This window comes from Ornithorhynchus anatinus, chromosome 3, assembly GCF_004115215.2.
Source record: "Ornithorhynchus anatinus isolate Pmale09 chromosome 3, mOrnAna1.pri.v4, whole genome shotgun sequence".
NCBI lineage: Eukaryota > Metazoa > Chordata > Mammalia > Monotremata > Ornithorhynchidae > Ornithorhynchus > Ornithorhynchus anatinus.
The window spans coordinates 18618240-18639523 of NC_041730.1; the positions used below are offsets into that span (position 1 = coordinate 18618240).

At 51.5% G+C, this 21284-nt stretch overlaps 1 protein-coding gene across 1 annotated transcript in view; it reads left to right on the forward strand.

The window, feature by feature from the left end:
• The window catches only part of LOC100074379 (oxysterol binding protein), a 36219-nt gene that overhangs the window by 11245 nt on the left and 3690 nt on the right, over positions 1 to 21284 (forward strand). Inside the window, exons 2-12 of the mRNA XM_029060040.2 lie at positions 428 to 636; positions 2232 to 2482; positions 9946 to 10144; positions 10569 to 10671; positions 11059 to 11113; positions 12578 to 12709; positions 13531 to 13776; positions 14917 to 15037; positions 19190 to 19293; positions 19626 to 19721; positions 20263 to 20444. Coding sequence (XP_028915873.2) covers positions 428 to 636; positions 2232 to 2482; positions 9946 to 10144; positions 10569 to 10671; positions 11059 to 11113; positions 12578 to 12709; positions 13531 to 13776; positions 14917 to 15037; positions 19190 to 19293; positions 19626 to 19721; positions 20263 to 20444 — 1698 coding nt within the window. The remainder of the gene's footprint in view (positions 1 to 427; positions 637 to 2231; positions 2483 to 9945; positions 10145 to 10568; positions 10672 to 11058; positions 11114 to 12577; positions 12710 to 13530; positions 13777 to 14916; positions 15038 to 19189; positions 19294 to 19625; positions 19722 to 20262; positions 20445 to 21284) is intronic.

Consider the following 21284-nt stretch of genomic DNA (forward strand, 5'->3'; position numbering starts at 1 on the left):
TCCGTACAGTACCTCTCCTTGTGTTTTTGATGGGTGGTGGAAAAATGCGTAACAGACCGGCCCGCTACAGACCTACTGTGGTTCCAAATCCATCTCAGTGTGCTGAAAGAAATCTTTCAAAGTATCGCGTGCTCAGTATGTGCAGAGCATTGTCCTAAGCCCTTGGGAGACTACACTACAGTAGAATTGTATTCCGTTCACAGTTCCCCTCTAGACTGTAAGCTCGCTGTGCGCAGGAAAGGTGCCTCTTATATTGTATTCTCCCAAGCTCTTAGTTCAGTGGTCAACATATAGAAAGTGCGCAATAAATACGATTGACTGACCGACTGACACGTTCCCTACCCGTAACGAGCTTACGGTCCAGAGGGGGAATTCCAGCCCCGCATCCCCAATTCCACCTGGCCCACCTCCATTTCTCTCGTGGCAGATCCAAGGCCGAAATGCGTCACACCTGTCGCGGCACCATTAACCTGGCCACGGCCAACATCACCGTGGAGGATTCCTGCAACTTCATCATCTCCAACGGGGGAGCCCAGACCTACCACCTGAAGGCCAGCTCCGAAGTGGAGAGGCAGCGGTGGGTCACGGCTCTGGAACTGGCCAAGGCCAAGGCCGTGAAGATGCTGGCGGAGTCGGGTAAGCCAGCCGGGCCCCGCGAAAGCTCTCCTCGGGCAACTTCCTCCCTCAGGCTCGCAGGGAACCGGACGTCCTCGGTCCCCCTCGGCTCCACACGTGGCTCCGCCGGCGCCCAGGTGGATGGCGGTCATTCAGTCGATCGTATTTATTGAGCGCCTACCGGGTGCAGAGCTTGGGAGGATGCAGCACGACGATATAGCAGACACGTTCCCTGCCCACAAGGACCTTACGTCTCTCACCTGCCTTTCAGCTATTCCTTTAAGAGCACCCCGGACTCCTGGGCTTCCCAGCCACTTCTCCTGTGGCAGAGATCACCTCCTTTTCTTCTGAAATTGAGGTACCCTCCCAAGCGTCTCGTGCAGTTTGACGCGTGCGAGAGACAACCTTGCCTGCTGAGTCAGTCTTGCAGTTAGCCCGGGTCACAGCCTGGATCCTCCAGGAATCCTTTGCCCCCCACCCCAGATTCGAAGGATTTGTCTTTTGAATCGCCCGGGTTAATGATCCATCGTTTAAAATCCCATATCCCAGGCTCGATATCTTCATGTGACTTCTCCCTTTTTGATAAACCACTGGACAGGCGGATCGTCCCAAGGATCAGGCAGTCAGTCGTATTTATTGAGCGCTTACTGTGTGCGGAGCACTTTACCGAGCGCTTGGGAGCATACAATATAGCAATCAACAGACATATTCCCTGCCCTCAACGAGCTTATAGTCTAGAGGGGGAGGCAGACATTAATAGAAATAAATCAATTACAGATATGTCCAAAAGTGCCACGGGGCTGTGAAAGCCACGCTGTTTCCCTTGTTTTCGGTCCAGTTTTTTCTGCTGCTTCTCTCCTATCTAACCAGCGGCCCCCAGGGATCGGGAAACTGTCCTAACAGGTGGTAGATAGTTTCCGCTGAGCTGAGTTGCATTTTAAAGTGGGCGCTGTGGCTTGGTAAGAAACCGAGCCTCTTCCGTGGGCAGAGGAATCCACCGAGCAGCAAAAGTCCCGTTGTGAAAAACACCAGCCTCTCAAGTCATATTTTACCCCTGTTCCTTCCTCGCTGTCAGGCAGATTGAGCCAACAGGTTTTTTTCTTTCATTTTCCTTGCTCTCACCCCTGTTGATCCGACAGCCCCGGAGAGTGAAGTAGTCGAACGGATTCTCTGCGTCCCGTAGTTAGCCAGCGTAAAGTCTCCGTCCCGTCGCCTCCGCGGTTCGGGGGAAGGGGGGGGAGTCTCCGACTAGGAGGGGCCGCTTCATAAAACTCCCGGCCTGAGCGGATTTCGTCTCAAACCCCCCTTCCCCGCCTTCCCCGGGGACGTGGACTGAGATTCTGAACTCGTTTCACACAGGGCCCTCCGAGCATCCACCGGATGATAGTGGATTGTCGATAACAATCGGCTTGGGCTGGATTGGACCCGGCGACCTGGAGGTAAAAGGCTCTCTAAGCTCTTCCCAGTCCCGGGAGCCATCCAGCCTTCCCTCCCGTTCCCCCGCCCCGCCCCGCAGTCAGGGATTCTCCATCGCAGCGAGGTCTCCCGGTCAGTAGGGACTGCAGACTAAGCCCGGAACTGGCCGGCCTCACCCGACCCGCTCTCTCCTCCCGCAGACGAGTCCGGGGACGAGGAGTCCGTCTCGCAGACGGACAAGACGGAGCTGCAGAACACCCTGCGCACCCTGTCCAGCAAGGTGGAGGACCTGAGCACCTGCAACGACCTGATCGCCAAGCACGGCACCGCCCTGCAGCGATCCCTCAGCGAGCTGGAGTCCCTCAAGTTGCCCGCCGAGAGCAACGAGAAGATCAAGCAGGTCAACGAGCGGGCCACCCTCTTCCGCATCACGTCCAACGCCATGATTAACGTGAGTCCGGCAGCTGGGCCGCAGATGTGGTGGAGTCTTCCGGAAATCGGGACCCTCAGAGGGTGGGGCATCGCATCTCGCTCCACCGCACGGGGGCCTTGGGAGGGAGGCTAAAATCGTCTCGGTCGTTCCTTAAGGTGGCCCTGGCCACACGCCCAAAGTGAGTCTCCTGGAGTCACGACTCCAGGCCGGGAGTCGTGAGTTAGCCGTGATGGCTGACTCGGAAACGGTGTGGCCTAGTGGAAAGAGCAAGGGCCTGGGAGTCAGAGGACCTGGGTTCTAGTTCCGGCTCTGCTGCTCTCCTGCTGCCTGACCTTGGGCAAGGCGTTTCAATGATAATAACAATAGTAATTCTGGTATTAAGGGCTTACTATGTGCCAGGGACTGTACTGAGCTCTGGGGTAGATACAAGCAAATGGGTTAGACACAGTCAGTGTCCCACGTGGGACAATCCCCATTTTACAGATCGGGTAATTGAGGCCCAGTGAAGTGAATTGCCCCAGATCACACAGCAGACAAGTGACAGAGCCAGAATTAGAACCCGTGACCTTCTGACTCCCAGGCCCACGCTTTCCGTGCCTCAGTTTCCTCATCCGTAAAATGCGGATTCAATACTCGTTTACCTTCCAACTTAGACTGAATGCCCCATGCGGGACCTGATTATCCAGTATATACCCCAGTGCTTAGTCTTGATTCTATTTAGTTGCCATCGGTTTTTACGAGATGTTCTTCCCCTCGACTGTATTTATTGCCATCGTTCTCGTCTGTCCGTCTCCCCCGATTAGACCGTAAGCCCGTCAAACGGCAGGGACTGTCTCTATCTGTTGCCGACTTGTTCATTCCAAGCGCTTAGTACAGTGCTCTGCACATAGTAAGCGCTCAATAAATACTATTGAATGAATGAATGAATACAGTGTTTAGCATATAGTAAGCACATAACGAGTACTACAATTATTATTATGGCCCTCCAGTGAACTCATTTGGAGTGTTGCCCCTTCTAATGCCTTTTGCCCTCGGGGGCGGAGGGGTAGCCAACCGGTCGATCAATCAATCAGTTGTATCTGTTGAGCACTTACTGCGTGCAGAGTAGTGAACTAATGTTTGCGGCGGCGGCACGGGAGAGTCGAGGGCGGGGACTCAGGTTTACAGCGCGGAAGGAGGCGATGGTAAACCCCTCCGTATTTTTACCAAGAAAACTCTTCGGATACACTACCAGAACGATTACAGATGGAGGTGGGGCCGTTCTGGGAGAGAATTATCCGTGGTGTCGCTAATGGGTCGGACACGACTCGACAGCGTAAGACAACAACAACAGAGTACAATAGAAGAGCTCCCTGCCCACGACAAGCTCACAATCTAGAGATCGAGGGGTGGACTCGGTTTTAGGAGACCGGGTATTCTGTGTCCAGGTTCACCACTGCCTTTTGGGGTTAGGAAACATACTTAGCCCTCTACCTCCTTTCCTTCTTTCAGTAGTACTTGACACCTTCCCATTCCAACTTCCTGTTCCACATGGATGGATGTTAGGAAGATAGAAATGTTTTCCAAACAGTTGGAGTGAAAATAGGTAAAAATCAAGTAGAGGCATTAGGTGCTTAGGGGCGTATGAGTAAACGGTGGTGCCTTTCTCTGCAAGAGACACTAGTCTGTGGGTCTTGTCAAGACCAGCGGAAGAACGTTAAAGGAGTTTTTATAAGGCAGAGGAAAAAAGGGGTCTGGGGCTTTAAGGATTTGAAGCAATTTTGGAAGGATTGAAAAGTCGGCTTCCTCGTTGCAGGCATAGGGAGATTGATAACTCACTTCTATTTTTACGTTATTTCTCCGAAGCCTTCAGAGCATTCCCCGAACTGTATCCGACCCTTTCGTGTAAGGCAGAAGGTAGGGCAGGGATGAGCCTCATTTGCTGGTGAGGAAAGGTTGCAGAGAGGTTAAACAGTGACTTCCCCGAGGCCACTCAGTGAATCAAGTCATGGAGACACTGATTCCCTTGGGGGTCTGGGTTTTCTCCAAGCCACTGTGGCCATCCGGCGGGGGCTAGAAAACAAAAAGGAAAGATCCAGTTTTTCCCCCTTATAACCCGTCGTCCATCAGCACCTAAAGGGCGGCGCGGTCCTGGTCTCACCGCATTTTAGGAAGGACGGAAGAGAGCCGGAGAAAGTAATGGCGATCGAGGAATGGAGATGCCCCCTGATGTGGAGAGGCTGGAAAGGTCGAATGCCTCAATCCGGAAAGATCAAGGCCCAGAGGGAACAGGGTTGAAATCTGGGGAATCTGGGTGGGTGTGGGATAGTCAGACCCAGAATCATTGTTCAGATTCCACAGATCGGGACGGGAGGGTCCCCGTGGAAGCCGAACGGTGAGGAATCCAAGACAAACCAAAGGAAACACTTCTTCACACAGCGGGTAGTGAGCATACTGGGTTTGTTATCACAGGAAGTTGTGCAGGCAGACCACTGCAGCAGGCTCGAGAGGAGTTTGGTTAAATTCACTGATAAGTTATCCATAATAACGGAGAGGACAAAGTTAAAGGATTAGATTTTGCATCCCTAAAAATGAGTGCTTTACTATCGAGGAGGGCAACTGCAGTAGTGATAGTACCCTACTGTGTGCAGAGCACTGAGAAGCAGTGTGGCCTAGTGGATAGACCACAAGCTTGGGAGCCAGAAGGACTTGGGTTCTAGTACCGGTTCCTGTCCGCTTTGTGATCTCAGGCAAGCCACTTTTCTTCTCCGTGCCTCAGTTCCCTCGTCTGTAAAATGGCAGTTAAGACTGTGAGCCCATGTGGGATGGAACTGTGTCCGACCTGATTAACTTGTATCTAGCCCAGTGCTTAGAACAGTGCCTGGCACATAGTAAGCGGTTAACAAACACTATAAACACCACCACCACTGAATCAGCCGTGACCGTGATCCCTCTGGGGATCACAGTGTAAAAATAAGTGGTCAGGGAGAGGGGCTTGGCGGCAGGCACGCTAGGAAAGCTAAGCCAAGATAAATGGAAAAACAACATAAAAGAGTTCAGAGTCCAACCGATCTGGAGGTAAAGGAGGCCAGTAGGAGCCTCAGGGTGCTACCGCCCAAGTCACCAGCTTCCAGCTACCCCCAAAGCCTTGCCAGCCTTCCAAAATAATAATAATAATTGGGGTATTGAGCGCTTACTACGTGCCAGGCACGGTACTGAGCGCTGGGATGGATACGAGCAAATTGGATTGGACACATCCCCCGTCCCATGTGGGGCTCACCGACTCAGTCTCCGTTTTGCAGATGAGGTAAATGAGACACACAGAAGTTAAGGTCACCCAGCAGACTGTGTAGGGGCCACCCGCTGCTGCCGCTCCTTAAACTCCTCACAACCCCACAGACCCAGAGCAGGATGGGAGCAGGAGTCGCAGGTGGCCCCGCGGAAGGGCGACCGGGGTCACTGGGGGCTTCTTCGGGGCTAGTGGGCCTCTCCTTTTCTTAGTCAACTGTATCGAACACTTACTGTGTGCCGAGCACTGTTTGAAGCACTTGGAAGAGTACAGTATTCATTCATTCGTATTTATTGAGCACTTACTATGTGCAGGGCACCGTACTAAGCGCTTGGAATGTACAGTTGAGCAACAGATAGAGACGATCCCTGCCCGTTGACGGGCTCACAGTCTAATCGGGGCATTCTCTGCCCACAACAAGCTTACGGTCTAGAGCTTACACTTTCCGGAAGAAGGGGCCTTTGGCCTCCATGGTCTCTTGAGGCCGGAAATGTTTCTTCCTAAGCAATAGCCAATCCAAGTTAGAACCCTTCAGTGCTGAGTTTTTCCTAAAGGAGGAGAGATTAAACCGCTGCTAATGTTTTAAGGAAGCAGTACTCCACGGAATCGAAGACAGCATGGGCCCTCTGGAGACATCAACCCTCACGGGGTAACATTCTGCCAAACCTAAAGGAGAAGGCTCGCTCCTGAAACTCTTTCACAAAATTATAATTTCAGCTTTGACCAGGCCCCTGCCGCTGTGCCTGGGAATAATCGATGGATCGATAGATCCATCAAGGGTGTTTACTGAGCGCTTGCTGTGTGCAGAGCGCTGTACAAAAGCTCTTGGGCGAGTACAGTACGGTAGATTTGGTTCCCTCCCCACAACGAGCTGACAGTCTTGAGGGCCCCCTTCAACATCCCGATCCATCCAGCCTGGTGACAAAGTCTCCGTTCTATTATACCCTAGAGCAGGCACAGATCGTCTCTTTTTCGGAATTATTCCTCCCGCCTGATTCCGAACTCTCCTCTCGCCCTGACCTCACCATTTTCACATTTGGTCTGTTCCCGATTTCTTCCCTCTCCCCTCCTATCCTGCAGTAAGAAAACCTAGAGTGAAATCTCTTCTTTGGAATTCCCAAGCAGTTCTAAGGAGAGATGTTGGTCTCAAATTGGGAAAGGAGGATTGCACCCCTCTAGCTTGGCCTCTGAATTTTTTGTTTCCAGTAATCCTAACCGGGGGGGAGGGGGCGGGGGTGTACAGCCTCTAGAGGTGATAAATTCTTGGTTATTTGAGATTTTCCAGAGTTTCTTGGAGATTGTTTCCAGTCCATTCTAGACTTTAGAAGGGACTTATTTACTTTATTGGCTAAATTCCTCCTCAGTGGTCTTGTGGGAATGATGATAATAATAATGTTGGTATTTGTTAAGCGCTTACTATGTGCAGAGCACTGTTCTAAGCGCTGGGGGAGATACAGGGTAATCAAGTTGTCCCAGGTGAGGCTCACAATTAATCCCCATTTGACAGATGAGGTAACTGAGGCTCAGTTAAGTTAAGTTAGAAGTTAAGTGACTTGCCCACTGCCACACAACTGACAAGTGGCAGAACCAGAATTTGAACCCATGACTTCTGACTCCCAAGCCCGGGCTCTTTAATAATGTTGGTATTTGTTAAGTGCTTATTATGTGCCGAGCACTGTTCTAAGCGCTGGGGTAGACAGGGGAATCAGGTTGTCCCACGTGGGGCTCACAGTCTTCATCCCCATTTTACAGATGAGGGAACTGAGGCACCGAGAAGTGAAGTGACTTGCCCAAAGTCACACAGCTGACAAGTGGCCGAGTCGGGATTCGAACCCATGACCTCTGACTCCCAAGCCCGTGCTCTTTCCACTGAGCCATGCTGCTTCTCTAAGAGCATGGGCCTGGGAGACAGAAAACATGGGTTTTAATCCCGACTCTTCCACTGGCTGGCAGTGTGCCACTGGACAAGTCACTTAGCCCGTCTGGATCTCAGTTTCTTCATCTGTAAAATGGGGACGCGTTACCAACTCTCTCCCTTCCTCTTAGCGTGCCCCTCAAGAGAGAGGGAGGGTGTCCAATCTCGTGTCAACCCTGGTGCTTAGCACAGAGTAAGCACTTAATAAATTCAATTTTTATGGCATAACATATGGGGGGGGATGGTAGGGGCATTAAATATTTTTACATTCTGACCAGGTGAATGTATCTGTCTCTGGGATTTCTCTTTGTGCTGCTTGGTAAATACCTACTCGGCCTCGCTCCCTAAGTTTCGGCACCTTGACATTTTCACTTAAGTTCCTATATTTCTTGCCAGGGTGAGGCAGGTGGCGGGGAGGGGAGAGTCCTGTTTTCCATTCAGCTGACCTTTGACCGCAAAGGGCCTCCAGCAGAGACGCTCACACAGTTGTCCCCCGGCCCCCCTCACTCGTGTCGTCTGGAATGCCTCGTCCGGCCTTGCTGCTGGCATTTCTCAGAAGAGGCTCTCGGCCGGCTGAACTCTTGTAGCTCTGTGAGGTTTGACCTGGACTGTGGGAGAAGGTGGCTTCCCCCACCATATAAAGATAAAGACTAGTCACACCGGAGAAGCAGCGTGGCGTAGTGATAGGGCAGGGGCCCAGGAATCGGAAGGTCATGGGTTCTAATTCCAGCTCTGCCGCTTGTCTGCTGTGTGGGCAAGTCACTTCACTTCTCTGGGCCTCAGTTCCCTCACCGGGAAAATGGGGATTAAGACTGTGAGCCCCATGTGGGACACCGACTGTCCGACCCGATTTGGTTGTATCCAACCCAGCACTCAGTACGGAGCCTGGCACATAGTAAGCGCTTAACAGATATCATACCGTTATCATTATTACTGTCAGACCACCGTCTTTCCAATTTAAGTGATTTAGTGAATTCATTCGGCCGTACTTACTGAGCGCATACTACACTAAGCTCTTGGGAGAGTATAATCCAAGAATAAACGGAGATATTCCCTTGCCCAGAACGATAATAATAATAACTGTGGTATTTGTTAGCGCTTATCGTGTGCCTCTGCTAAGAGCTAGGGTGGATACAAGCAGATTGGATTGGACCCAGTCCCTGTCTCACATAAGGCGCACAGTCTTGATCCCCATTTTACAGATGAGGTAACTGAGGCCCAGAGAAGTGAATTGACTTGCCCAAGGTCACACAGCAGACAAGTGGGCGGAGGCAGGATTAGAACCCATGACATCCTGACTCCTGGGCCCATGCTGTATCCACTTCACCCAGGATCCCTGGGTGGGGAGCTGATGCACAGCAGCGCTCTTCCCATCCAGGCATGGCCTAATGGAAGGAGCCCGGGCCTGGGAGTCAGAGGATCTGGGTTCTAATCCCGACTCCGCCACATGCTGTTAGAGAAGCAGCGTGGCTCAGTGGAAAGAGCCCGGGCTTGGGAGTCAGAGGTCGTGGGTTCAAATCCCGATTCTGCCCCTTGTCAGCTGTGTGACTGTGGGCAAATCACTTCACTCCTCTGTGCCTCAGTTACCTCATCTGTAAAATGGGGGTGAAGACCGTGAGCCTCACGTGGTACAACCTCATTCCCCTGTATCTACCCCAGCGCTTAGAACAGTGCTCTGCACGTAGTAAGCGCTTAACAAATGCCAACATTATTATTATTATTTTGGATGACCTTTAGTAAGTCACTTCTCTGGGCCTCGGTTAGTTCATCAGTAGAATAGGGATTAAGACTGCGAGCCCTGTGTGGGGCAGGGACTGTGCCTGACTTGATTATTTTGTATCTTCCCCAGCGCTCAGAGCAGTGTTGGACACGTAGTAGGCACTTAACCAAAACCACAGTGATTTTTTTCAATTTTATTATTATTGGGTTTTTTTATTATTATTCATTCACTCGTATTTATTGAACACTTACTCTGGGCCGAGCGCTTTACTAAGCGCTGAGGAGAGTACACTGCAATAAGCAGACACATTCCCTGCACACAGTGAGTTTACAGTCTAGAGGGGGAGACAGAAATCAATACAAACAAAATAACAGGTAAATATATAAGTGCTTTGGAGCTGGGCCGGGGGGATGAATAAAGGGAGCAAGACAGGGTGACGCAGAAGGGAATGGGAGAAGAGGAAAGGAGGGCTCGGCCAGGGGAGAGACTTCCTTGTGTTGGCCTTCGAACAGTGCTAGACACATATTAATGGCTTAATCGATACCGCAGTGACGACTGTTTTTATTATCGTTATCCAGGCCTGCAGAGATTTCCTCGTGTTGGCCCAGACCCACAGTAAGAAGTGGCAGAAGGCCCTGCAGCACGAACGAGACCAGCGCATCCGTCTGGAAGAGACTTTGGAGCAACTGGCCAAGCAGCATAATCACCTGGAGCGGGCCTTCCGGGGAGCCACCGTGCTCCCGGCAAACACCCCCGGCAGCGCCGGCTCCGTTAAAGGTACCTGAGCGGCCGCTAACTCTCCCAAACTCTGAGGCCGGCCCCCGCCCAGAGTGAGCGCTCAATAAATAAATCCCGGTCTGAGGTCCCGACAGTTAAGGCCCCTGAACTGATGTCTGCTGGGACCTATTCGGGGAGAGGCTGGAACTGGCCGGGGTGAAGACTGGAACCTCGTTGTGGGCGGGGAATGTCTGTTTATTGTTATTGCACTCTCCCAAGCGCTTAGTACACACAGCGAGCGCTCAGTAAATGCAGCTGACTGACGGACTGGAATTCGCAGAGGTGACTTGCTCACCCACTCCGGGCTTTCGCAGAGTTTGCCGCAACACCCGGTGTCCTGGGTGATCGCGGAGGACGGGGGCGTTGTCACCCTGATGGGCGGACGAGCGAAGGCGGGTAGGTAAAGCCGACGGTACCTTTGCAGATCAGTGCTGTTCCGGCAAAGGAGACATGAGCGATGAGGATGACGACAATGAATTCTTCGACGCTCCCGAGATCATCACGGTGCCCGAGAGCTTAGGCCACAAGTGAGTTGATTCTCCCCGCTCCCCTCCCGGTGCGGTCCCCGAAAGTCTCCGACCCCTAGCTGGTTTGAGAGGCTTCAGCGGAGGTAATGGACATCTCGACGCTTGTTTCCAAGAGCTAGGCTCTGGGTTCTTCCGCAGGGGGTGTGGACGTTTTCTGCCGAAAGGTTCGGCTCCTTTTCGTAGCTAGGTTCAAGAATCGGGGATCCTTACGTGAAAGGAGCCGCTCTTTGGGGCTTTATCCGAGAACCCTCGTGCCCGGGATCGTTGTTGGCCGTAGCGATGGGGTCACAGCCGTTGACGGAGGCCAGTTGTCATTGCGTGCTTTGAAGGAATGCTAGGAACCGGACCTCACCAACTGTGGTCGGCGTTTTAATGCTTGTCTTTCAGACGCACCGGGAGCAACATCAGTGGGGCCAGCAGCGATATCAGCCTCGATGAGCAGGTAAGCGCTCCATTAAAGGTCCCGGGTGACTGATGGATCAATTGATTGGTGTCTGAAGACGGGGGCGGGGGGTTCATTTGGGGATGGCATAATAATAATTACGGTAACGCTTACTTTGTGCCAGCCACTCTACTAAGCGCCGGGGTGGGGACAAGCAAATTGGGTTGGGCACAGTTCCCTCTCCCATATAGGGCGCCCAGTCTTCATCCCCGTTTTACAGACGCGGTAACTGAGGCACAGAGGCGTGAAGTGACTTGCCCAAGGCCACACAGCAGACAAGTGGCAGGGCTGGGATGAGAAAGCCCATGACCTTCTGACACCCAGGCCTGTGCTCTGTCCACTTCACGCTGCTGCCGCTGAATGAGTTAGGACTGTGGCAGTTGTTAGTAATCTTCTGGGTAACCTTGAGGGGGATCGCTTATTAAAATCTAGGGGGAAACATGGATATTTACTCTTGGACCCGTTTCCTCAGAGGTGGAAAGGAAGTTGCATTAGTTCTCTGAGAGCAACTTAGAGGGTCAGAGAAGTACTCCAAAAGGTCACTGGGTCCAGCTCCCCGCCCCAAAAGCACTGGGTCAGATGGCTGTTGAATCATGGAGAAGCAGTGTGGCGTAGTGGATAGAGCACAGGCCGGGAGTCAAGGTCATGGGTTTTAATGCCGACGCTGCCATTTGTGTGCAGTGTGGCCTTGAGCAAGTCACTTCACTTCTGGGCCTCAGTGACCTCATCTGTAAAATGGGGATTGAGGCCGTGAACCCCACGTGGGACAGGGACTGCGTCCAACTTGATTTGATTGAATCCACCGCCTAGTACAGTGGAGAAGCAGCATGGCTCAGTGGAAAGAGCACGGGCTTTGGAGTCAGGACTCAGGAGCTCGAATCCCAGCTCTGCCACTTGTCGGCTGTGTGACTGTGGGCAAGTCACTTAACTTCTCTGTGCCTCAGTTCCCTCATCTGTAAAATGGGGATTAAGACTGTGAGCCCCACGTGGGACAACCTGATTCCCCTATGTCTACCCCAGCGCTTAGAACAGTGCTCGGCACATAGTAAGCGCTTAACAAATACCAACATTATTACTATTATTATTATTATTACAGTGCCTGGCACGCAGTAAGCACTTACATACCATCATTATTATTATTATTTCTTAAAGAGGCAGAATAACCTCCCGCAGGAGCTTCTTCCAGCGGTCCGACACCCTGTCCATCAAGAAGCTCTCTCTCGAGTCCCGCTGAAACCTTTCCTGTTGCGATCTTAGATTATTTCCCCCCGTTTGGTTCCCAGGGAATATGAAGAACAGCCATTCTCATAAAAACCCCTTTCTGCACGTAAATAGCCACATCATTCCATAGCTTGCTCTCTTTATGCTAAGCACTCCCCTTTCCTATAGCTTTTCTCTTTATAGGACCACTTTTCCAACTCTGTAATCCCTTTCCAAGTTTGCTCCACTTTGTCGTCCCCTCAGTACAAACACCAGCTGGAGGAGACCAAGAAGGAAAAGAGAACTCGAATCCCCTACAAACCAAATTACAGCCTCAACTTATGGAGTATAATGAAGAACTGCATCGGAAAGGAACTCTCCAAGATCCCCATGCCGGTGAGGGGCACTGGGGCAGGGGGTGGTCACCTGTCCTACCCCTCATCCTAAGAGATCAGAATGGAGGCAGAGGGGCAGTTGGTCAAACCCAGCTAAGGGAACAGGTCACGGCCTCTGCCCTCGAGAGTCCATCGCGGCCTTGCAGAGAGAGACAAAAAATGGACCAGTCCGCGTAAATTATTATTTGCCCACCTCCCTCAGAGGTGGGGCTCTGACTCACAGCGGGTAGCCGGCTCGGCTAGCACTGGAGCCAAATGGGCAGTAAGCCAGTTGCAAGCCTGACAGAGCATCAGCACGTAGACCAGAACTTTATCCCGGGCTTTAGCTCCTCTTGATTGGGTTATTTTGGTTGCAGAACTTCCCCTGTCTCTGCCTTAATTTCACCATTAGTCCTTGTAACCCCTTTGCATCGGTATTGAGAGAGTCTGCATAGCAGTTGGCGTGTTCTTGGCACCGAGCTACTGCCCGAACCCAGGGCTTGATGGTGTGTGTCGGGGGGTGAAGAGTGGGTGATGCCAAACTTCTCCCTTCAACGCTGGAGAAACAACCTGGCCTAGTGGGATAGAGCGTGGGTCTGGACGTCAGAAGGACCTGGGTTCTAATCCCGGCTCCTCCGCTTGCCTTCTGTGCGACCCTGGCCAAGTCATTTCACTTCTCTGCATCTCAGGTACCTCCTCTATAAAATGGAGGTTAGGCTGCCAGCCCCACGCGGGACGGGGACCGACAAACTTCTCTCTGCCTCAGCGCTTATTATGGTGCCTGGCACATAGTAAGCGCTTAACAGATACTACCATTCTTATTCTTATTATCCTTCCCATCAGGTGAACTTCAACGAGCCCTTGTCCATGCTGCAGCGGCTCACCGAAGACCTGGAATATCACGAGCTCCTGGACCGAGCGGCCAAATGCGAGAACTCTCTGGAGCAGCTTTGTTACGTGGCCGCTTTTACCGTGTCGTCCTATTCGACCACCGTCTTCCGGACCAGCAAGCCCTTCAACCCGCTCCTGGGGGAGACCTTTGAACTGGACCGCCTCGAAGAGAATGGCTATCGCTCTCTCTGTGAGCAGGTGAGGGGCCCTCTCGGGCAGACTGGATGATACTCCACTTGGGCAGCGTCCCCGATCTGAGGGCTCAACTTTGACCCCCTGGGGGCCAAGCTGACCCAAATGTCTTTGGGGAAAAAGTATCCTTTTGCAGAAATTATTGTTATTATTACTATTAATAATAGCATTTGTTAAGCATTTACTGTATGCCAAGTACTGTTCTTAGCACTGGGATAGATACAAGGTAATCAGGTTGAACAGAGTCCCTGTCCCACATGGGGCTCACTGTCTTAATCCCCATTGTACAGACGAGGGAACTGAGGCCCAGAAAAGTGAAGTGACTTGCCCAAGGTCACGCAGCAAAGTGGCAGAGCCGGGATTAAAACCCAGGTCCTGCTGAGTCCCAGGCCTGTATTCTATCCTCTAGGCCATGCTGCTTCTTAATAAATCCCTGCAGCCGCTGAGCTGCGCTAAGGTTTCTAAGGTTGACCGCGCTGGAGGTTCATCCGCTTAGGAAGCAAGCAAAAACTCCTCTCCATTGCCTCTAAAGTACTCAGTCACCTTGCCTTCTCCTTTTTCACCTACAATCCAGCCCACACACTATGCTGCTCTAATGCTGACCTTACTGGGCCTCGATCTCACCGCCAACCCCTCGCCCACCTCCTGCCTCTGGCCTGGAACGGAACACCCTCCCTCCTCAAATCTGATAGACAATTACTCTGCTCTCCCCATCTTCGAGGCCTTGTTGAAGGCACATCTCCTCTTGGAGTCCCTCCCTGACCAACCCTCGCCCCCTTTCCTCTTCTCTCACTCCCTTCTGTATCACCCCGACTTGCTCCATCACCTCCCCAGCCCCCCAGCACTTATGTCCATATCTGTAATTTATTTATGTTACCGTCTAGACTGTAAGCTCCTTGAGGGCTGGGAATGAGTTTGTTGATTGTTGTGTTGCATTCTCCCAAGCACTTAGTACAGCGCTCTGCACACAGTAAAATACGATAAATAAATAATAAATATAGATAGATGAATATAAATAGTGATAGTAAATACGATTGAATGGCACCCCCAGAAGCGGGGCATCTGGGCCTCGAGCGCGCCGTCTCTGCCGGACACTGAAGCTAAACCTTGCCTTTTTGCCCCCTCCCCTTTCTTCCTCTCTTCCAGGTGAGCCACCATCCCCCGGCCGCAGCACACCACGCCGATTCCAAAAACGGCTGGACCTTGCGCCAGGAGATCAAAATCACCAGCAAGTTCCGCGGCAAATACCTCTCCATCATGCCTCTTGGTCAGTTGCCCCCACCCTGTCCCTCAAAGCCCTTTTCCGTTAGGGATAGAAGTGCATTTCCTGAAATGTGAGTGCCATATTCCTCCTAATACTTGGGAACCCCGGGGGAGAAGGAGCCATACCTGGAACTCACAGTGTGGCCGAACGGGTAGAGCCCGGGCCTGGGAGTCAGGAGGATCTGGGTTCTAATCCCAGCTCCTCAACTTGTCTGCTGTGTGACCTTTACCTCATTTGTAAAATGGGGATGAAGACTGAGTCCCATGGGGGACTGGAACTGTGTCCAGCCTGATAAACGTGTATCTACCCCAGTGCTTAGTAGTAAAAATAAAGATAATAATGTTGGTATTTGCTAAATGTCTATGTGTTGAGCACTGTTCTAAGCGCTGGGGTAGATACAGGGTAATCAGGCTGTCCCACGTGAGGCTCACAGTCTTCATCCCCATTTTACAGATGAGGTCACTGAGGCACTGAGAAGTGAAGTGACTTGCCCAAAGTCACACAGCTGACAGGTGGTGGAGCCGGGATTAGAACCCATTACCTCTGACTCCTAAGCCCGGGCTCTTTCCACTGAGCCACGCTACAGTGCCTGTGGTACAGAGTGAGTGTTTAACAAATACCCTTTAAAGAAAGAAAGAAAAAAAATTTCCTTCAGGGTAGGAAATTGCTGTTTCGTTTCTGCTTCTCTTGGCTCCTCTTTATGACTACCTTTGTGCTCCATATTTGGCTGACAGCTTGTTTGAGGTCTTATTATAGCCTCGACTGTAAGCTCGTTGTGGACAGGGAATGTATCTGCCAATTCTGTTGTTTTGTGCTCTCCCAAGCGCTTAGTAGAGTGCTCTGCATATAGCAGGTGCTCAATAAGTACCACTGTTTGACTTTCCCACCCCTCTGTGGGTTCACTCAAAACACATAGGATTGTCTGTTCTGTGACCTTGAGCAAGTCACCTACCTTCTCTGTGTCTCAGTTCCCTCCCTCCTCTGTAAAATGGGGATTAAGACTGTGAGCCTCACGTGGGACATAGTGTGTCCAAATGGATTAATTTGGATCTATTGTTATGCTGGACTCTCCCAAGCACTTAGTACGGTGCTTGGCACAGAGTAAGCAGTCAGTAAATATGAATGAATCCCCCCAGCGCTTAAAACAGTCCCTGACCCAAAATAAGCACTTAACCAATACCATAAAAAAGTAGGATTTAGCCGCTTCTCAGGCTCGATTTTTCACCGGTCACCGGGGAGTAGTTAAAATCGTTGTCGTCATTGTAAGGCTTCTCTCTCCGCCCTGTGTAGAGAGAAATGGATGGCTTTCATCCACAAAGAAATCCTGGCCTTCTCCCACCCCTCCCCCCCGCCGGCCCCAACCATGTTCAGCCAGCACAGTAGATCAAGTCCTTCCTTGAGGCAAAATTCCCAGGATTCATGGTGCCAGTGGGACCGTACCGAGGGCCGGGGCCGTGGGCCCACGCTGCTCGTACATCTGCCGTCAGCGCTGACCCCGCTTTCAATGCCGTGTCAATCTAGCCGTTAAGAGCAGCACTGGGGGAGGGGGCGGCATGGGAAGCGGGGGCAGTCACTCCCTCCGCTCTCACAAGCGTCTTGTGGTATCCTCCAAAATCTCAGGCGGGAGAGCCCGCTGCCAAGTCGTCCTTGAGGAAGCCCTCCCGTTGTGCGGGGAATCACCTCTGCCCAAGGATGCCACGGGAGAATCGCTCAATGGGGCAGGGGCAAGCAAGGCAGTTGGATAGCCGTCCGAACGCAGGATAATTTTTCGGGAGAGAAAAAAATGTCGTGCGGGGGACCCGGACGTAGATCCGGGTTATATCGGCTTCCGTGGAAGTGCTGAAAGACTTGTAGAAATTTCCTCGAGGAACTAGCGTTTGCCCGAAATCAAGGGACGGGCCGTGAACTGAGAGTGAATGCCCAAGGGGTTGGCCGCTGCAAAGCCCCAGATTACACCTTGTGAGCGATGAAAGCCCTCTCTATCATTCTTATTGATCCCAATTTTAATGCCTAAAATAGTTGGAGTCTCCCGGCGTGAAGGACAGGTGAGTCTTGATCCACGCCCAAATAATATTAATAATAATTATGGTACCTGTTAAGTGCTCACTATGTGCCAAGCACCGTTCTAAGCACTGGGGTAGTTGCAAGTTAGATTGGACACAGCTCCTGCCCCTTATAAGGCTTAATCCCCATTTTACAGAAAGAGGTCACTGAGGACAGGAGAAGAGAAGTGACTTGCCCAAAGTCACACGCCAGATATGTGGCGGAGCCGGGATTAGAACCCATGACCTTCTGACTCCCGTGCTCTATCCACTGAACCGCGCTGCCTCAAAGACTTCAGGACTGAGAAACTGCCCGAAGGAACCGACTCTGTCGCTTGCGGTTTGCGCGGTGCCTCTCTCTCGTCCCTGTCAGTCGTCTTCCGGCTGGGGCAGGGAGTGCCCTGAATGAATAGATTAGCCAGGGGTGTGCGGCACATTGCGACACACCCGCGGAAGTTTTAGTTCTAAAGCCCATTTATGGGTGAAGGTAGTGGGGTGCCGCCGCAGGGTACGGAGTAGCTGCTGCGGTCTTCATTGCCCATACTGGTCGGTCAATCGGTGATATTTTTTGAGCGCTTACAGAATGCAGAGCACCGGTTGGAGCACTTGAGAGAGAACATTAGAGAGTAAGTAGGCACGATCTCTTAGGCAGCAATTTTCAGGGTTTTTGCATAGTTCTGTCCGTCGTGGTTATGATTATTGTGCTTATTAGTAGGCCATATGCTAAAAAGCTCAAAGTGCTTTCTTGATAATACCTAATAACTCCAGAGAGGCAGCATGGCCTAGTGGAGTCAGAGGACTTGGGTTCTGATCCCAGCTTCACCACTTGTGAGACCTTGGGCAAGCCACTTAACTTCTCTGTGCCTCAGTTACTTCATCTGTAGAAATGGGGATTAAGACTTTTTAGCCCCACGTGGGACAGTCTGATGGCCTTGTAACCACCCCAGTGCTTAGAACAGTGCTTGGCACATAACAGATACCATAATTATTATTATTATCTTAATAATAGTTGATAATACCATCTTTAAAAATTAAAAATAATTCCTCTGACAGTGTTCCTGTGACCTAGGAAGGGGTGTTTTACAGACCCAGCAACCGAGGCTCAAGTCGGTGCCTGAACTCAGAATCCAGGTTTCCTAATAATTGAGGATTTGTTAGCTGCTTACTACATGTCAAGCACTAGCCTCAGCACTGGAGTAGATACAATTTAATCGGGTCAGGCACACTTCCTATCCTACATGGTGATCACAATCTAAGTAGGAAGGAGAAGAGGTACTGAGTCCCCCTTTTTCAGAGGAGGAAACTGAAGCACAGTGAAGGTGACTTGCCCACGGTCACACAATAGACAAGGGACAGAGCTGGGATTAAAACCCAAGACTCTGACTGCCAGACCCGTGCTCTTTCCACTGGGCCACACTACACTGGACTCTTTTCATTCAGCCGCTGCTACTCCGAAAAGAACCTTCAAGCCAATGACTGTCAGAGGGAATTTGCAAAACTTAATGCCAGCGACTAAGGAAAGCCAATGTGCTGATTCCTCCTGTTGGAGCATTTTGTGTCCCACACGTGACCAGTGTGCCCGAGTTCTGGCTCGGCGGGGACTCAAAGGCAGAAGTGTCACCTGTCTCATTACCTACATCACTTCCTGTTGCACCCAAACTTTCATAGTCTTGTTGATCACCTGCAATTCTCGAAGCCACGTTTCAAGTTAGAAACAATGGGATTAGGGCATTTCTTTGAATTCTTTATTTTCTCTCAATTTCTGCCACTACTAAAATCATCTTCATAGGTGGGACATATTTTAGAGAGTGGTTTTTTTTCCTCCTCCTTGAGCTATAGCTATCAAGCACCACAAACCTGTGGTGCTGGGCTTAGTGCATAGAATTCATCCAAAGAGACCCAGTCCTTGCCCTTATTCTGGCTGTATTTTGGTGTTTTGGGCTTAGTTTTAAAATCCAACCAACATTTAACATTTAACTTTACTCTTTCTGTAATGTCCCTCGCTCAAGGGTGGTAGGTGGGAGGAGGGAAGGGCCCAGGGGATTGAGGGAGGAGGTGGGAGTGAAGGAGGGATCCCAGTCTCTTCTCGTCATTAACTTCCTATGCCTCCTAGGTACCATCCACTGTATATTCCATGCAACTGGCCATCACTACACCTGGAAAAAAGTCACCACCACAGTGCACAACATTATCGTGGGAAAATTGTGGATAGACCAGGTGAGCTAAGCTACCCAGAGGGTCTGATGTTTAAGAGGGAACGGACGTTAGCTTAGGGAGGCGCTTCCAGAGAGGAAAAAAGAAAGGGATCAGCCTATTAAGTGTTTTCACTAGTTCTCTATTCTCCCGCAGGCAGGTGGCAAAATAAATTAATCCAACCATCTGGCATCATTGGTTCTGGCAAGGGGCCACGGACAGGTCAGCGTAGTCGGGAACTGGAGCTAGGGGATCCTGAAACGTTCCGATTCCGGAGTGGAGGCTTATGGGCTCAGGCAGAGCACTGGGTCCCCTAACCACCCACAGAAGTAACTCGTGATATTCTCTCTCCCCAGTCCGGCGAGATCGACATCGTGAACCACAAGACGGGGGACAAATGCAACCTCAAGTTCGTTCCTTATAGCTACTTTTCTCGGGATGTGGCTAGGAAGGTAAGAGAAGGAGGAATCAAAACCCCTCCCCCAGGTCAGTGCCTTTGTTGGACCCAGCACATAGCCTAAGTGCTGTTTCTGTGCCCCGTCTGTTCCTCTGGGCGAGGATTGAGAAAGAGGGGAAATGGAGGAGGGGAGAAAGCAAGGAAGGGAACTGTGTGTAAAACTTACAAAACAGGTCTTTTGCTTTCTTTGGAAAGATGACCGGAGGGGAAGTAGAGGGAGAGAACAATAGTCAGTTGAAACGGAGAAACAAAGAGACTGAAAGCAGGAAACCCTGAGGGAGAGGGAATGAGAAACTTGACCCTGTGGGGTTTGAGGGTGAAGCACATGCCAGTCCCCTTCAGCTTAGGGTGAGGCTGGCGGGTAACGACCTCTGAGGACCTTTCCTGGTGCGTTTGAAACCTTCGTGAGTTTCTCAGCGCTCGGCCATTCACTTCCCACCTGAACCCGAAGCTCATGCAGATGAGGACTGACAAGCTGGACGGAGTGAAAAAAAAATGACGCTGGACTGAGTGACCCCCACGTTTCATGTCTCTAGGTCACGGGGGAAGTGATGGACCCATCAGGAAGAGTCCACTTTGCCCTGGTGGGCACCTGGGACGAGAAGATGGATTACTTCAAAGTGACGCAGGTCAACGGGGACAACGGCAGTGACGGGCGCCAGCGAGGCCACGAGGCGGAAGAGAGCCGGGTCATGCTGTGGAAAAGGAACCCTCTACCGTGAGTCGGCAGCCCCGGGCCTGCTCAGGCCAGAGGTTCCCTGAAAGGGATTCCCGGCCCGGGGCAGTGGGGACAGAGTTATCCTGGCCTTTTTACCCTTCTGGAAGAGTGAGTGGTGTGTGCACAGTCAGTCGTGTTTATTGAGTGTTTTCTATATGTAGGGCACTGTACTGAGCGCTTGGAAGAGTCCAGTATAACAATATCACAGACACATTCCCTGCCCACAGCGAGCTTACGGTCTGGAGAGGAAGGCGGACATTAATAGAAATAAATCCATTACAGATCTGTACATAAGTGCTGTGGGGCTGGGAAGAGGGATGAATAAAGGAGCAAGTCAGGGTGTTGCAGAAGGGAATGGGAGAAGAGAAGAGGCCTCTTGGAGGAGATGTGCCTTCAGTAAGGCTTTGAAGGGGGAATAGAGTGATTGTGAGGAGGGAGGGCGTTCCAGGCCAGAGGCAGGAGTCCTGAGGGCAGTTGGAAAGGTAGTTCATTTTAGCCTCCCATCATAGGTTGAGCAGTTGAAAGAGTTGGCCTCATCTCTGCGACAGGGTTCCGGGCTGGGTCCTGCTCCTCACCCCCCAAACCCGGACCAGAAGGGGAGCTGAAGCGTGCCGTTGGGTGCCACTCACCTCCCGGTCCCCTTCTTCATTCATGGAAGGGAGTCTTTCGGACCGTAAGCTCGTTGTGGGCAGGCGATATGTCTGTTATATGGTACTCTCCCGAGCACTTAGTACAGTGCTCTACACAGAGTAAGCACTCAATAAATACATTGACTGATTGCCTTAAGCCCCCACAAGCCTCCAGGCCCAGGACTTCCAGCTCAGCCTTCCTTCAAAGGAC